This window comes from Mobula birostris, chromosome 6 (assembly GCF_030028105.1).
Source record: "Mobula birostris isolate sMobBir1 chromosome 6, sMobBir1.hap1, whole genome shotgun sequence".
NCBI lineage: Eukaryota > Metazoa > Chordata > Chondrichthyes > Myliobatiformes > Myliobatidae > Mobula > Mobula birostris.
Genome location: NC_092375.1, coordinates 30,403,234 through 30,420,553, shown reverse-complemented (window position 1 = coordinate 30,420,553; position 17,320 = coordinate 30,403,234). Strand labels below are relative to the sequence as shown.

The window sequence follows — 17,320 nt, the reverse complement described above, 5'->3', positions numbered from 1 at the left end:
GTTTGTTGGGGGCCGACAGCAGATGACTCATGTTGGGGATGGGCAGGGGTCACAATGTCAAATCTGTTAAAGAACAGGTTCAGTTCGTTGGCCCTGTCCAGACTGCCTTCAGCTCCTATGTTGCTACTTTACTGGAACCCAGTGATGGTCCTCATCCCCCTCCAGACCTCTCTCATGTTGTTCTGCTGGAGTTTCTACTCAAGCTTCCTCTTGTACCTGGCTTTAGCCTCCCTGATCCTGGCTTTCAGGTCCCTCTGTATTGCCCTCAGCTCCTCCCTGTTTCCATCTCTAAATGCCCTCTGTACAATTTTAGAGTGAAAAAAAAGAAAGGAGCACCATGCAAATGTTTGGGCACCCCAAGAGATTTGAGCTCTCAGATAACTTTTACCAAGGTCTCAGACCTTAATTAGCTTGTTAGGGCTATGGCTTGTTCACAGTCATCATTAGGAAAGGCCAGGTGATGCAAATGTCAAAGCTTTATAAATACCCTGACTCCTCAAACCTTGTCCCAACAATCAGCAGCCATGAGCTCCTCTAAGCAGCTGCCTAGCACTCTGAAAATTAAAATAAGTGATGCCCACAAAGCAGGAGAAGGCTATAAGAAGATAGCAAAGCGATTTCAGGTAACCGTTTCCTCAGTTCATAATGTAATTAAGAAATGGCAGTTAAAAGTAATGGTGGAGGTCAAGTTGAGGTCTGGAAGACCAAGAAAACTTCCAAGAGAACTGCTTGTAGGATTGCTAGAAAGGCAAATCAAACCCCCCGTTTGACTGCAGAAGACCTTCAGAAAAACTTAGCAGACTCTGGAGTGGTGGTGCACTGTTCTACTGTGCAGCGACACCTGCACAAATATGACTTTCATGTAAGAGTCATCAGAAGAAAACCTTTCCTGCATCCTCACCACAAAATTCAGCATCAGTAGCTTGCAAGGGAACATCTAAACAAGCCTGATGCATTTTGGAAACAAGTCCTGTGGACTGATGAAGTTAAAATGGAACTTTTTGGCCGCAATGGGTAAAGGTATGTTTGGAGAAAAAAGGGTGCAGAAGTTCATGAAATGAACACCTCTCCAACTGTTAAGCATGGGGGTGTATCGATCATGCTTTGGGCTTGTGTTGCAGCCAGTGGCACGGGGAACATTTCACTGGTAGAGGGAAGAATTAATTCAATTAAATACCAGCAAATTCTGGAAGCAAACATCACACCGTCTGTAAAAAAGCTGAAGATGAAAAGAGGATGGCTTTACAACAGGATAATGATCCTAAACACACCTCAAAATCAACAATGCACTACCTCAAGAGGTGAAAGCTGAAGGTTTTGCCATGGTCCTCACAGTCCCCCGACCTAAACATCATCGAAAATCTGTGGAGACGTCAAGAGAGCAGTGCATGCAAGGCGGCCCAAGAATCTCACAGAACTAGAAGCCTTTTGCAAGGAAGAGTGGGTGAAAATCCCCCAAACAAGAATTGAAAGTCTCTTAGCTGGCTACAGAAAGCGTTTACAAGCTATGATACTTGCCAAAGGGGGTGTTACTAAGTACTGACCATGCAGGGTGCCCAAACTTTTGCTTTAGGCCCTTTTCCTTTTTTGTTATTTTGCAACTGTAAAAGATGGAAATAAAAAAGTTATCTTGCTTAAAATATTAAAGAAATGTGTCATCTTTAACTTTATGCCTTTCGGAAATCAGGTCATCTTTTTCTCGCTTAGCTATTCACAGTAACAGAAATTTTGACCAGTGGTGCCCAAACTTTTGCATGCCACCGTACGTATACTGTGTTCAACTCTGAGGTTTGTCCTTCCACAGGCAGCCACAAAGATACCAATCATGCAACCTATTTAAAGAAGACATCAAACACCCAATGTACGATTAAAAAAAAGAACAAGTCATGCAACAAAAGCAAGCTTTTAACATACAGAATATTAAACATCAAACTGCAGAATGCACCTTTAATACATAATACTTGTATTTAATCCATGATACATGGAACTCAGCAAGCCAGGAATCATAGATGGAAAGGAATGAACAGTTGATGTTTTGGGCCTAGACCGTTCATCAGGACCTTTGAGAGCAGCGTATGGATCATGAACAGATGAAGAGTGTGGAGGAGGGGCAAGGTATGGAGTTATAGAGGCCAATTAGGTCAATAAAAGAGGGAAAGGAAAAAAATATAAGGAGAAGAGAGATTGAAGGGAGTGATTAGTGGAAGCTTGAGAACTTGTGATTCATGCTGCCAGATTGGAGGCTCTCCCAGCAGCATGTGAAGTGCTGTTTCTCTAATTTGCTTTCACCTGGCAGTAGAGGAGGCTGTGCTCAGAAATGTCGTGTGGAAATGGAACTAAAATGGCTGACCACCAAGAGATCCTGGGTGTCATGCAGGTGGGGCAAGAGTGCTGGTGAAGCAGTCCCTCAATCTGCATCCATCCTCACTGATGTAGAAGAAACAGCAACGGGAGCCCCAGATGCAATACGTAACACCAAAGTTCATGTTTAATATAAATTTATTATCAAAGTTCATATATGCAGACATCCCACCTCTCCTGGAAGTTCCGGGAGTCTCCCGCATATAAATAGTGGCTCCCTGATGCCCGCAAATTATATACAATATCACGGAAATCAATTTTTTGAGAGCAAGTGAGCGAGAGAAAGCAAGAGAGAGCGCGAGAACGACCATGAGCGAGCGTGAGAGAGAGCGAGAGCAAGCAAGTGAGAGCGTGCGAGCGAGAGAGAGAGAAAGCAAGTGAGAGCGTGAGAGAGAGAGCGCAAGAGAGAGAGAGGGAGAGGGAGAAAGCAAGCAAGAAAGTGACCACGAGAGAGAGAGCGAGAGAGCGCGAGAGAGAGAGATCACAAGAGAGAGAGTGTGTGAGAGAGAGAGAGAGAGAGAGAGAGAGACATAGCAGAGTGTACCAAAAAAAGAAAATATAAAACATACGTCATCCCAGACTACACTGAAGTGTACCCCTGCCTAATAGGGGTCAAAATAATGACAGTGTTGCTCGCTGCACTGTTTGCAACAGTGACTTTTCTATTGCCCATGGTGGGTTAAGACTGTAAAAGACATGTTGATGTGAGTTTAACAGGTGTCATTCGTTCATTAGCATAGCTAATGTTATTTAAACTAGCTGGCTAGCTGCTAAGGAGCTACTCTATTGCAGACATCCCACCTCTCCCAGAAGTTCCGGGGGTCTCCCGCAAATTGATGATGCTACCTCCCTGAAATGAGATTTTACAGGGTGGGATGTCTGTATATGTCACCATATATTACCCTGAAATTCATTTTCTTGTATTCGTAATAAATAAAAAATGAGCACAACAGAATCAGGGAAAAGCTGCACTCATTGAACAAGCAGCAAATGTGCAAAAACAGTTGCAGATAAAAAATATATCAATAAATAAGTGAACGATAAATATTGAGAACCCGTGATGGACAGGGCTATACCCATTACTTTTTGTACGATTTCCGTTCAAGGACATTGGTGTTGAAGGAAGTAGAGGCGCTGCCTTGCCTTGTTCGTAATGGAAAGCCTCTGAAATGATAATGCCGAGAATTTTAAAGTTGCTGACCCTCTCCACCTCTGATCCTGTGACGAGGACTGGCTCATGGATCTCCAATTTCCTCCTCATGTAGTCAATAATCAGCATTTTTAATCTCCCTCCCATATGCCGATCCACAGGATTCACCCGTGAAAGACAGCCTCACCTGAACTGGCTGTTTAGAGCCCTGGATGATAGGGAGGGAGAAGGTATAGGGACAGGTGTAACGCTTGTCCCCGGACCATTGCGTGTATTTGAGTGCTGGGAAATAGATGAAAACACGGGGAAAACGAAGATGAGATCGCACTGATGACAGGATATTGTGCTTCACAGAGGGAGAGGCAGGTGGGACGGGGTATGGTGGTGGGTGGGTGGGTGGGATAACACCCACCCACAACAATGGGACATACAACAGGGTCAGGCATTGGGTCAGAAGGGGGCAGCAAATTGGGGGATTCAGGGGAGGTGAAGTGCTGGAAAGAGGGGGATTCGGTGGAGTGGGGAGGATGAGCGTTAGCAGAAGCGTGTGAGACGAGGGGCTGATGAGGAGAGGTGGTAGCTGAGCGGGAGTATTCATCTGGGGTCTCAGCTGAGACAGGAGAGGGATCAGGAGGCGTCGGGGTCCTTGGGTAGGAGATTATGAAATTAAACCTTCCTTTGCTTTCTAGTTTTAATTTGTTCTGATCATAGTTATTTATTTACATTCCCTATTCTCTGTCAGATCCAAAAAGAGAACGCATATGACTGCAATTTTACTAGAATGGGGCGAGAAATTATATTTTGATTGTTTTGCACTGATGATCTGTTACTGTTTATGTTCCAGAGTTATAAAACCAAAGGCCAGAATCACCACTTTGCCTGTAATTTTAATAGACGCATAGTAAATCAGTGAGAGTAGGAAAGGTGTGTGCTGACAAATTAATTTCTCTCTGAAAATTGCCCCTGTGTTTATGTGATTGCTGTAAACAGATGGGGATAAATGGCAATACGGGGAGAATACAAAAGTGATACTTGTAGGATCAGAGGACATGGGTGGTTGAAATTTGTTACAGATTCAGCGGACTGAAGAGCTTGTTTCTGTGCTATAACTATCAATGACTTATTCCAGAAGCCTCAATTTCTACAATAACCTTTTGCCTGTTTGAAGCCTGTCGACGAGGAAGCAGTTATAAATTCTGTAGCTTTACATCTCAAGGTGTTCTCTGTCTATATCAGCTGATTTATATCAGTTTCAATTTCCCTTGTTCCTTTTGATTACGTATTTGTTTCACTTCGATATAATTTCCCGAATACGCTGACGCGTTGACGCTTTCGAAGCCAATCAGAGGTCACTGTGGCACCTTACTGCGCATCTTCCAACAGAGTTGACTCTAAATTTTTGGTGACCTTTGTGATTTCATTTAGGAGAGAGAAAAATCATGTCTTCTTTTACACAGGCCCAAAGAAGAGGATGTTCTGAAATCCTAAAATCATTAAGCTGTGATAATTTGCTTGGACTGAAGGACACTATAGTCAGTGGGTTGACTACAGTAGGTAAGTACAATCAAGCGGATTTCTATTTAACAAATAGATTATAAATGTTTATAACCGTGTAACTCTCTCTCTTGCATCATTGGATTTGTTTTCTCTTTAGACTATTTTTGGCATCTGAAAACAACCTTGTGTGTAAAGTGGCACGTTTACACTCGATGAAGTTTTAAATGTATTTAAATAAATTAATTAGATTTTTTATCTTGCCAAATTTGAACAGTTAAAAGAACATATTTATCTGTTAAATTTATTGGCATTCTAATAACTACAGTTCCACAATCCCTTATCCGGAATCCTTGGTTCTAGTTGCATTTCGGAATTATGAATTTTTAGGATTTCAGACCCCACCCCCTACCCCCGATACCAAAAAACACATGTGCTCCTGTTCCTTATTTTACGGGTGTCATTGCAGTAGACTTTAGGACCCAGCAGTGCACCAAACCTACGCACATCCTCCCGTATACTTTAAATCATCTCTAGCTCACTTATAATACCTAATACTATGTAAATGCTATCTAAAAAGTTATTATAATGTATTGTTGAGGGAATAATGACATGAAAGAAATTTATTTCCAACAAAAACATTCAATAAAACATAAAAATATACAGCTTCAAACGAACCAAATCAAACACATGGTAAACGATTTACTGGAATAAATGTAGAATGTCACTGTCACTATACAACTTCAGTAACTCGTCTTTCTGTTTATTTAAATCATGTACTGGTGGTTCCGACACTATTTTCTGCAGTAAGATGCCACACAGACACACCACGATCAAGCTTCTGCAATAACTCCACTTTCTGCGTTATTTATAATGATAGCTGCTTCCTTCTCTTTTTCTCATTGTTACCCATAGGGGTATCTGCAGCTCTTTTTGACATTTTCATAGTGAAACTAAACACAAAGTCAACAGTGAACACAGAATATCAGCGAACAGCAAATGCACGTGTACCCAGTATGAGCGCTGAGCCACAACTGACGTCTGGCGGCCTCTGTTAGTGCTGTCACGTCACACCTAAAAAAGTAAAAACATAGTCTTCTAAAAATAGAAAATATGGATGTTATTTTGTAAAATATTTTTTCCAGATTTCCTTAATTTTGAAGTCTTGGACTTTTAAGGATCATAAACTTGAGGGCTTTTTCTCTTATATGCCATTTTTTCTAGTACAAGGATCACAAATAGATTATAACAGTACGGAATCAAACAACATGCTCTCTAAAGTCTTTTGGTGTCGGACTGTTCTCCTTCAAATAACATTTGAGAAAGGTAGTTCGAGATACTGAGATCTTGGTAAGAAAATGTTTGATTGGTGTACCAAGACCTGGCCGAAATGTAATTCCCCACAAATGTTTGCTGTAAATGTCTATCATCTGACCATTATATTGAGGATGCCTTGAATATTTTCTGTCCTCTGGACTTACTTGCTAATCATTTTTTGGACCTTCAGCTGATGAAAAATAATTTTTACATTGAGTACTGTGCACAATGCTCTCATTTAAAATTATGCTGCTGTGTTGTTATAATGTGGTTTTCTCAATCTTAGAAACCATAGAAACTACAGCACAGAAACAGGCCTTTTGGCCCTTCTTGGCTGTGCCGAACCATTTTCTGCCTAGTCCCACTGACCTGCACACGGACCATATCCCTCCATACACCTCCCATCCATGTATCTGTCCAATTTATTCTTAAATGTTAAAAAAGAACCTGCATTTACCACCTCGTCTGGCAGCTCATTCCATACTCCCACCACTCTCTGTGTGAAGAAGCCCCTGCTAATGTTTCCTTTAAACTTTTCCCCCCTCACCCTTAACCCATGTCCTCTGGTTTTTTTCTCCCCTTGCCTCAGTGGAAAAAGCCTGCTTGCATTCACTCTATCTATACCCATCATAATTTTGTATACCTCTATCAAATCTCCCCTCATTCTTCTACGCTCCAGGGAATAAAGTCCTAACCTATTCAACCTTTCTCTGTAACTGAGTTTCTCAAGTCCCGGCAACGTCCTTGTAAACCTTCTCTGCACTCTTTCAACCTTATTTATATCCTTTCTGTAATTTGGTGACCAAAACTGAACACAATACTCCAGATTCAGCCTCACCAATGCCTTATACAACCTCATCATAACATTCCAGCTCTTATACTCATACTTTGATTAATAAAGGCCAATGTACCAAAAGCTCTCTTTACGACCCTATTTACCTGTGATGCTACTTTTAGGGAATTTTGTATCTGTATTCCCAGATCCCTCTGTTCCACTGCACTCCTCAGTGCCTTACCATTAACCCTGTATGTTCTACCTTGGTTTGTCCTTCCAATGTGCAATAGCTCACACTTGTCTGTATTAAACTCCATCTGCCATTTTTCAGCCCATTTTTCCAGCTGGTCCAAGTCCCTCTGCAGTCTCTGAAAACCTTCCTGACTGTCTTCTACACTTCCAATCTTTGTATCATCAGCAAATTTGCTGATCCAATTTACCACATTATCATCCAGATCATTGATATAGATGACAAATAACAATCGACCCAGCACTGATCCCTGTGGCACACCACTAGTCACAGGCCTCCACTCGGAGAAGCAATTCTCTACTACCACTCTTTGGCTTCTTCCATTGAGCCAATGTCAAATCCAATTTACCACCTCTCCATGTATACCTAGCGACTGAATTTTCCTAACTAACCTCCCATGCGGGACCTTGTCAAAGGACTTACTGACGTCCATGTAGACAATATCCACTGCCTTCTCTTCATCCACTTTCCTGGTAACCTCCTCGAAAAACTCCAATAGATTGGTCAAACATGACCTACTACGCACAAAGCCATGTTGACTCTCCCTAATAAGTCCCTGTCTATCCAAATGCTTGTAGATTCTGTTTCTTAGTACTCCCTCCAATAACTTACCTACTACCGACGTTAAACTTACTGACCTATAATTTCCCGGATTACTTTTCGATCCTTTTTTAAACAACGGAACAACATGAGCCACTCTCCAATTCTCCGGCACATCGCCTGTAGACAGCGGCATTTTAAATATTTCTGCCAAGGCCCCTGCAATTTCAACACTAGTCTCCTTCAAGGTCCGAGGGAACACCCTGTCAGGTCGCGGGTATTTATCCACTTTAATTTTCCTCAAGACAGCAAGGACCTCCTCTTTTCCAATCTGTACAGTTTCCATGATCTCACTACTTATTTCCCTTAATTCCATAGCCTTCATGCCAGTTTCCTTAGTAAACACAGACGCAAAAAACCTTTTTAAGATCTCCCCCATTTCCTTTGGTTCCACACATAGCTGACCACTCTGATCTTCAAGAGGACCAATTTTATCCCTTACAATCCTTTTGCTCTTAATATACCTGTAAAAGCTCTTTGGATTATCCTTCACTTTGACTGCCAAGGCAACCTCATGTCTTCTTTTAGCCCTCCTGATTTCTTTCTTAAGTATTTTCTTGCACTTCTTATACTCCTCAAGCACCTTATTTACTCCCTGTTTCCTATACATGTCATACAACTCCCTCTTCTTCTTTATCAGAGTTGCAATATCCCTTGAGAACCAAGGTTCCTTATTCCTATTCACTTTGCCTTTAATCCTGACAGGAACATACAAGCTCTGCATTCTCAAAATTTCTCCTTTGAAGGCTTCCCATCTACCGATCACATCTTTGCCAGAGAACAACCTGTCCCAATCCACGCTTTTTAGATCCTTTCTCATTTCTTCAAATTTGGCCTTCTTCCAGTTCAGAACCTCAACCCTAGGACCAGATCTATCCTTGTCCATGATCAAATTGAAACTAATGGTGTTATGATCACTGCAACCAAAGTGCTCCCCTACACAGACTTCCGTCACTTGTCCTAACTCGTCTCCTCACAGGAGATCCAATATTGCATCCACTCTAGTTGGTCCCTCTATATATTGATTTAGAAAACTTTCCTGAACAAATTTTACAAACTCTAAACCATCTAGACCCCTAACAGTATGGGAGTCCCAATCAATATATGGAAAATTAAAATCCCGTACCACCACAAGTTTATGCTTCCTGCAGTTGCCTGCTATCTCTCTGCAGATTTGCTCCTCCAATTCTCGTTGACTATTGGGTGGTCTGTAATACAATCCCACTAATGTGGCCATACCTTTCCTGTTTCTCAGCTCCACGCATAAGGACTCAGTAGACAAGCCCTGTAATCTGTCCTGCCTGAGCACTGCTGTAATATTTTCCCTAACAAGCAATGCTACTCCCCCACCTTTCATTCCTCTGCCTCGATCACATCTGAAGCATCGGAACCCTGGAATATTAAGCTGCCAGTCCTGCCCCTCCTGTAGCCAAGTTTCACTAATTGCTATAACATCATAATTCCATGTGTCAATCCACGCCCTCAACTCATCTGCCTTTCCCGCAATACTCCTAGCATTGAAATATATACACCGCAGAAGATTTTTACCATCACTCACAACCTTTCTATTAGCGGATTTGCTTGAAGTTTTAACATCATTTATTTTCACCCCAGCCACACTGTCAGCTCTGGCACTCTGGTTCCCATCCCCCTGCAAATCTAGTTTAAAGCCTCCCCAATAGCACTAACAAACCTCCCTGGAAGGATATTGGTCCACCTGTAGTTCAAGTGTAACCTGTCTCTCTTGTACAGGTCCCACCTGCCCCAGAAGAGGTCCCAATGATCCTGAAATCTGAAACCCTGCCCCCTACACCAGTTCCTCAGCCACTTGTTCATCCTCCAGGACATCCTATTCTTACCCTCACTGGCACTTAGCACAGGTAGCAATCCTGAGATTACCACCCTTGAGGTCCTGCTTTTCAACTTCCTACCAAGCTCTCTATACTCACTCTCCAGGACCTCCTCACTCTTCCTTGCTATGTCATTGGTACCGATGTGCACCACGACATCTGGCTGGTCACCCTCCCACTTCAGATTGTCATGCAATCGATCAGAGACATCCTTGACCCTGGCACCCAGGAGGCAACAAACCATCCTGGGTTCTCTGTCACGACCACAGAACCTCCTATCTGCACCTCTACCTATCGAGTCCCCTATCACTACCACTCTCCTCTTTCTCCCCCCTCCCTTCTGTACTGCAGAGCCAGACTCAGTGCCAGAGATCCGGGTACTGCAGCTAGTCCCAGGTAAGTCATCCCCCCAACAGTATCCAATGCGGTATACTTGTTGTTGAGGGGAATGGCCACAGGAGAACCCTGCTCTGTGGGCCCTTTCCTCTTCCCTCGCCTGACAGTGACCCAATTTCCTGTCCTCTGCTCCTTTGGCGTAACTACATCCCTGTAGCTACGATCTATAATCTCCTCATTCTCCCGAATGATCTGCAGGTCATCCAGCTCCTGCTCCAGTTCCCTAACGCGGTTTGTTAGGAGCTGCAGCTGGATGCACTTCTTGCAGGTGTCGTCGTCAGGGACACCGGAGGGCTCCCTGACTTCCCACATCCTGCAAGAGGAGCATTCCAACATCCTGCCTGGCATCCTCTCTACTCTAAACAATCTGAACAAAAAACTTACCGGAACCTACCCTGGCCTCTGCCTGTTCTTGCCGAAGCCTGTTGAGCCAAAGCCGAACCACTCTGACTCAGTCCACTCCGACGATGGCTGCTACAACGATGGCCGCTGTATATGGTGGTCTGCTTTTAAACCTTGGCGCGCTACGTCACGCGCCTGTGCAGTGCAGACCCTTCTGCCCGTGCAGAGTTTAAAAAAAAACGACTTTTTCTACCCGATTTCTTCACTCCCTCTTCTCAGCTGCTTGCTTCGACTGAAACAAGAACCGTTGAAAATTTCTCCTTTTAAACCTTAATAGACTTTCTGATATTCCTATACAAGGCAACCCACCCTAACTTATCCAGTAGCATATGCGGTGAATAATTAGCATATAATTGTCTTCCAGCAAGATGGCATGAACGACCAATGGCAACATCTTGCAGACAGTTTAGAAAACTACTGGATACTCGTCTTCTGCTAAATATACTTCTTCTGAACTGTGATTGTTTGCAGCCTGTAACTTCCCTTTTTAACAATGTATTATTGGGACAACTGAATGATCTGTCGCTCCTGTGATTTCCTGAGGGATTCAGCATGGAATGTAACTGTGGCTGTAGCTGGGGGTGGCTGCGTTGATTCCAAATAGCAGAACACAAACCCGTGGTTGGCTCCATTGCTCCACTCTGATTAAAGCGTTGAGCAAGATTAAATTCAACGAGAATGAGAACGGAAAATGAATGGGTGTTCAGTGCCACCTGCCTGTGTTTGACCGGTCTCCTTCTCAGTGTTGCCGGCGGAAGGTGCAGGAGTCTCGGTTCCCAGGCTAGAAGGTTTGATTGCCTTGGCAGCTCATGGCTATGGACTCACTTCTGGCTGCAATTTGATGTTTCATGTCTTCAGTGCTGAAAATGCTTTATATTTGTGTGATTTGATTCAGGCCCTTCGGCATGCAAGTGGATCTATGGTTGTGATCTGCAGCCACTGACAGACACAGCAGTTTTAAAATAGTGTTAGTTGCGTTTGCTTGCATTATGAGCCGATAGTTGGAGAATCATAAAGTAACGAGTTTTGGTATTTTTAAAATTTTGACTGTGCAGGAAGGCAATGAAGGCAATGCAGTTTGCACTGATTTTGTTTATTTACGGTCAGTAAAAAGAACACAGCAGTGTACTTACCGGATGAAGTCCTTTGTGATAACTATTAGGAACTAATACACAGTTTTATAGTACTGTACTGGTATTTGTAGTGTTCTAATCTGTTCTATATTTCATTTCAATATGTAATCTCAGTTAAATGGTAGTTTGATTTTATTCTATCTTTTTAACTATTTTCATGAAACTTCAGCTAATTGGGGCAGCTACTTAATTGGATCAAAATGTACTGACACTGATGTGTCCCAGTTAACCAGAACCCTCTGTGTTTATATTCCATGAAATAGGCCAGAAAATAGTAGGGTTTGATTGGGTAGGTGCAAGTGCATTAAGTGCTAGTTAGTTTCTCTTACCCTTTTCTTAATCTGCTTTTTTTTTTCTGGTTCTGCTTCTTGTCCTGAAAATGCCTGCAAGTAAATGAATCTCAATAAGGTAACATAAGGCATAGGAGCAGAATTCAGTTATTGAGTCTATCAAGTTTGTTTTGTTATTCCATAATGGCTGATTTATTATCCCTCTCAACTCCATTCTCCTACCTCCTCCCCGTAACCTTTGACAACATTACTAATCAAGAAACTATCAAACTCCACTTTAAACCCAGAATATTGGAGTGATAATGCACAGTAATTGTACCAATGCAGCCATACATAATTTTATCAGAAATGATGTATTGGTAATGAATGATCAGTTAATTTTTTGTATATTCAGTGATGCAGAAGAAGAGAAAAAAATCTGAAAGCAGAGCTCTTAAGCACATGTTTAAATTGGAGTACTATTTACTATTTAATCTATTTAATCTTATGTGCATAGGGTGGTGAAGAAAGCTTTTGGTATGCTGGCCTTTATAAACCAGAGCATTGAGTATGGGAGTTGGGATGTAATATTAAAAATGTACAAGGCATTGGTGAGGCCAAATTTGGAGTATTGTGTACAGTTCTTGTCACCGAATTATAGGAAAGATGTCAACAAAATAGAGGGAGTACAGAGAAGATTTACTAGAATGTTACCTGCATTCCAGCACCCAAGTTACAGAGAAAGGTTGAACAAACACCTTCGCTCTGTCTGTCACAAAAAGCTGGATCTCCCAGTGTCTACCCATTTCATTTCTACTTGTATTCCAACATGTCAGTCCATAGCCTTCTCTACTGTATTGATGAGGCCACACCCAGGATGGAGGATCAACACTTTATATTCTGTCTGGATGGCCTCTAAGCCGATTTCTTGAATTTATGGTAATGACCGCCCTCCCTCCCCCCTTCACCATTCCCCATTCCTGTTTTCCCTCCCTCACTTCATCTCCTTACCTGCAATCACCTCCCTCTGGTGCTCCACCCCCTTCCCTCTCATCAATGGTCTGCTGTCCCCTCCTATCAGATTCTCCCTTCTCCAGCTCTTTATCTCTTTCGTGAATCAACTTCCCAGCTCTTTACTTCACCCTCTCCTCATCTCCCAGTTTCACCTATCACCTATCACCTTCCTCTCTTCCCTGCACCTTCTTATTTTGTCATCTCACATTCCTTTCCAGTCCTGCTGAAGGGTCTTGGCCCAAAACATTGACTGTTTACTCTTTTCCATAGATACTACCTGACCTGCTGAGTTCCTCCAGCATTTTGTGTGTATTGCTTTAAAACATCTGTCTGTGTCATTAAGCATACTAGACATCAAACAGCAAAGAAAAGATTCTTCACCTCACATGTCTGTGCTGACCATCAAGTACCCATTTACATTCATTAATCCTATTTTAATCCACCCACATTCCCTTCAGCTCCCTCCAGATCCCTCCATTTACCCACACACTAGGGTGACCCATCAGCGTTCCAGTCTGCATGTGGAGTTCGGAAGGAAATCCATCTCCAGGTAGAAACCCACTTGGTCACAGTGCAAACTCTGCACAGACAGCAGCGGAAGTCAGCATTGAACCTCAATCCCTGAGCTGAGAGGCAGCAAACCTGGCAACAGTGGGCATATTTCTCCCTCACTGAGTGCAGAATCAGGGTATTTTCTTTTTAGTTGAATTACAGTAGCATCTTAATTTCTCGTTCTCATTTACCTTAGTGAGCTAATTATTGTACTTATAATTCCTATTTTAATTTTACTTACAATCAAATGTTGAGATTAGGCATTTACGTGCAGAGAAATGACATATTCTTGAACTTTCTTGCAGACCTCATCGATATCATTCTGAACCACAGCCAAAGTGCAGAAGAGCTCCTGAAACGCAAGAAGGTTCCACGCGAGAATATATTGAAGTACCTAATTAAACATGGTGTCTCTGTTTCTACATCGTCAGACAAACAACAACTTATTACTGTAGTTTTGGAGTATTGGAGTACATCAGAAGTGAATAGAGAGCCATTAATAGCTGAAGCAGATCTGGAACTTCGGGGCCAAACAGTGATGGAAGAACTGGAGAGACAATTGGAGCAATTGCGAATGCAATAGCAAATGCTGAATCCACCACAGGGTGCAACGGCAATGGACTTGAACATAAATGTGAATATTTCACAAGTAATTTACGTGCATCAAAAGATATTTAGCTGCATGTGGAGATTTTAATGTTCTTGCCTCCGAACTATTAGAATTTCCTTATGATTTATTTTCAGTGTTCTTAGACTTGAAAGATATTCTTCCATTAGCTGAAAACCATAATACTCAAAGTACTATCCAGAAAAATAACTAAGACAAAATCTTTGCAATAGTTGTACTTCTCAAGAAAGTATTCTCTTAAGAACCCCACAATATATTTGAACTGGAGGTTGTTTCTTATCAGATTAATTTTTGGGAGTGTAAAAAAGAGTCCTGAAATGGGATGAAAATTGAGTTGTTGTAACTAACAGAATGGTAGATAAGATTAGTGAGGCAAAATGATTATTACCATATTTAATATCTTTACATTCTTACCTCACTTGGTTCAGAAATGATTTGCATTTAGATTTGTGATGTTGATCGATATCTGGAGCTGTGATGTCAAGCACAATATAAATGCAGCTCCTTCATCAAACCTGCTAACTCATCTCTTGAGGTATTGTTTCAAATTTAACATAGGAAAGAATTTTCTACACACTGAGTGTTTAGCATCTGGAATACACTGTAAGGGTTGTAGTTGACAGTTTTAATTCTAGAAATCTAAAAAGAGTTGGTTAAGTATCTAAAAGGAATAAATTTAATGGGTTGTAGAGAAACAACTGGACAGTATTACTAACTGGGATTGAGCTAAATTGCGAGCTGGGAAGCTCAATGGGCTGAATGGCATTATTCTGTCATTCTGTAAAACCTTATTCCTGTACTGAATTCAATTAGAAGAAAACAGCAAATGTAGTAATACAAATGCAGTGAAATACAAAATCAAGCTTCAAAATTTCAAAGTAAATTTATTATTGAAATATGTATACTGCAGACCATTCTGAGATTTGTTCTCCCATAGGCAGCCACAAAAAAAAAGAAACAACATGGAGCCTAATTGAAAAAAACATCAAACACCTAACGTGTGATAAAAAAGAACAAATCATGCAAAAAGCAAGCTTTTAACATACAGAATATTAAATGTCAAATTGCGGAATATATCTTAAATACAAAATACATACAAAGTGCTGGAGTAACTCAGCAGGCCAGGAACTATACATGGAAAGGAATGAACAGTTGCTGCTTTTGCTGGGAACTTTCATCAGGACTAGAAATGTAGGAGGAAGAAGCCAGAAGAAGACGGTGGAGGGACAGGAAGGACTACCAGCTAGAAGTTGCTAGGTGCTGCTAGGTGGGTGAGGGGATGAAGTAAGAAGCCTGGAGGTGATAGGTGGAAAAGACCTTAAGACAGAAGAGAATTGGACCATTCAGACCATCAAGTCTGCTGTGCCATTCTATCACGGCTGATTTATTATCCCTTTCAAGCTGATTCTTCTCCTTTCTCCCCGTAACTTTGGCATCCTGACTAATCAAGAACTTTCCAACCTCCATTTTAAATATACCCAATGACGGCCTCCATAGTCATCTGTAGCAATGGATTTCACAGATTCACAACACTCTGGCTAAAAAAATTCCTCCTAATCTAAATGGACATTCCTGTATTTCGTCATAGTGTCCTCTGGTCTTAGACTCCCGTACTATAGGAAACATCTTCCTGACAGCCACTCTATCTAGGCCTTTCAATATTCAATAGATTTCACTGAGATCACCCCCTTCTTCTACACATCACTGAGTACAGACCTAGAGCTATCAAACACTCCTCATTCATTATGTTATGTACCCTGTAACTGGATTGTCAAACCAGCGGAAATAGAACACTCGTTGGAGTCTGTGATTACTAGAAACTAATAAAGTTTTATTAAGAAAATAAGTAATACAGTACACTAACCGCAAGGATATAAATATAACAGGTTATCAATGATAGCAAATGATAGCAAACATATACACAGAAATAGAGTAATAGGAATTAACCAAGCTCTATCGCAGTCTAGGGGTAAAATGATCAGTCTTGAGGTGAAGCAGAGTTCAGTTCAGTCCAGTGTAGTTCGAAGTAATCGCTGCTGTTGTACCGTTGGAGAGAGAGAGAGAGAGTGTGAGATACAGTTGAGGTTTCAGGCAAAGCTTTCGATGCCTTTTAATCCCATTGTGGTCACCGACTGTGACCCCTCCGTTCCGGATGCGATCATTCTTCCGTGGTGAACCCTGCACCCAGGCAAGGGCGGACACACTACAGGTCCCCACCGGTCGTACTTTTACACCCTGTGAGCCTCTGACCGATTCTCGCGAATCGGTCATCCAAACTCCCACCAACTTGTGGGGCACAATACTCTTTCCAGGGTCTCGTGGCGTGTGTGTTGTGCCTTAGCAAACCCACTATTTTATCCTCCCGCTGATGGGGTATCACCTTTCCATCAAACTTCACATTTCCTATTGTCTCAGCAGGATTGCTAATGAACAGTTCAGGTTCAGAGCAAACTGTCTGTGGCAGACACCAACATACTGAATTATGTGTGTCTCTCTCTCGTTATCTCTCTCTTCTCTCTTATTAGCATTTTGAATGGCTCTCCTTTGTCTCTCGTTATCTCTCTCTCATTAACAGCATCCGTTCTGCAGCTCTGCTTGGCTTCACACATGAGAATTAACCCTTCCATTCCTGGAATCATGAACCTCCTCTGGTTCCTCTCCAGTGCCTGCCCATCCTTTCTATGAGAAGTGGCTCAAAACTGCTCACAGTTTGCCAACTGCAGTCTGATCCATGCCTCATAAAGCCTCAGCTTTACATCCTTGCTTTTATATTCTATTTCTCTTGAAGTGAATGCAAACATCGTGTATGGCTTCCTTACCAGTGACTCAACCTATAAGTTAACCTTTAAGGAATCCTGCACAAGGACTCACAAGTCCCTTTGCACCTCTGATTTTTGAATTTCTATGCCTTCACTCCTATCAAAGTGCATGATTATACCCCCCCTACACTATACTCCATCAGCGGTGTTAAGGGGCCATGTTGAAGAAATGGGGCTGCACTAGTTGACCTTCAGCTCATGAGAGAGAACGAGGAAGTGACAGATAGGAGGTAGTCACCCCTAAGTTGCAAGAGGCTGATACCTGGTGACCGTCAGGAGAAGAGAAAAGAACCCTGTGTGTACTCTTGTG

The 17,320-nt window shown here is 42.1% G+C and overlaps 1 protein-coding gene across 2 annotated transcripts in view; it reads left to right on the top strand.

Moving 5' to 3' along the window:
- The window catches only part of LOC140198894 (uncharacterized), a 77,478-nt gene that overhangs the window by 50,252 nt on the left and 9,906 nt on the right, over window positions 1-17,320 (top strand). Inside the window, exons 5-6 of one of the 2 annotated variants that reach the window (XR_011886282.1) lie at window positions 4,969-5,065; window positions 13,869-14,197. Coding sequence is in view for 1 of the 2 variants with exons in the window: in XM_072260104.1 (XP_072116205.1) it covers window positions 4,969-5,065; window positions 13,869-14,146 (375 nt within the window). In the remaining variant the exon portion in view is untranslated. Of the gene's footprint in view, window positions 1-4,968; window positions 5,066-13,868; window positions 16,107-17,320 lie in introns of those variants that run through there. The other variant, XM_072260104.1, reaches the window with a different exon arrangement.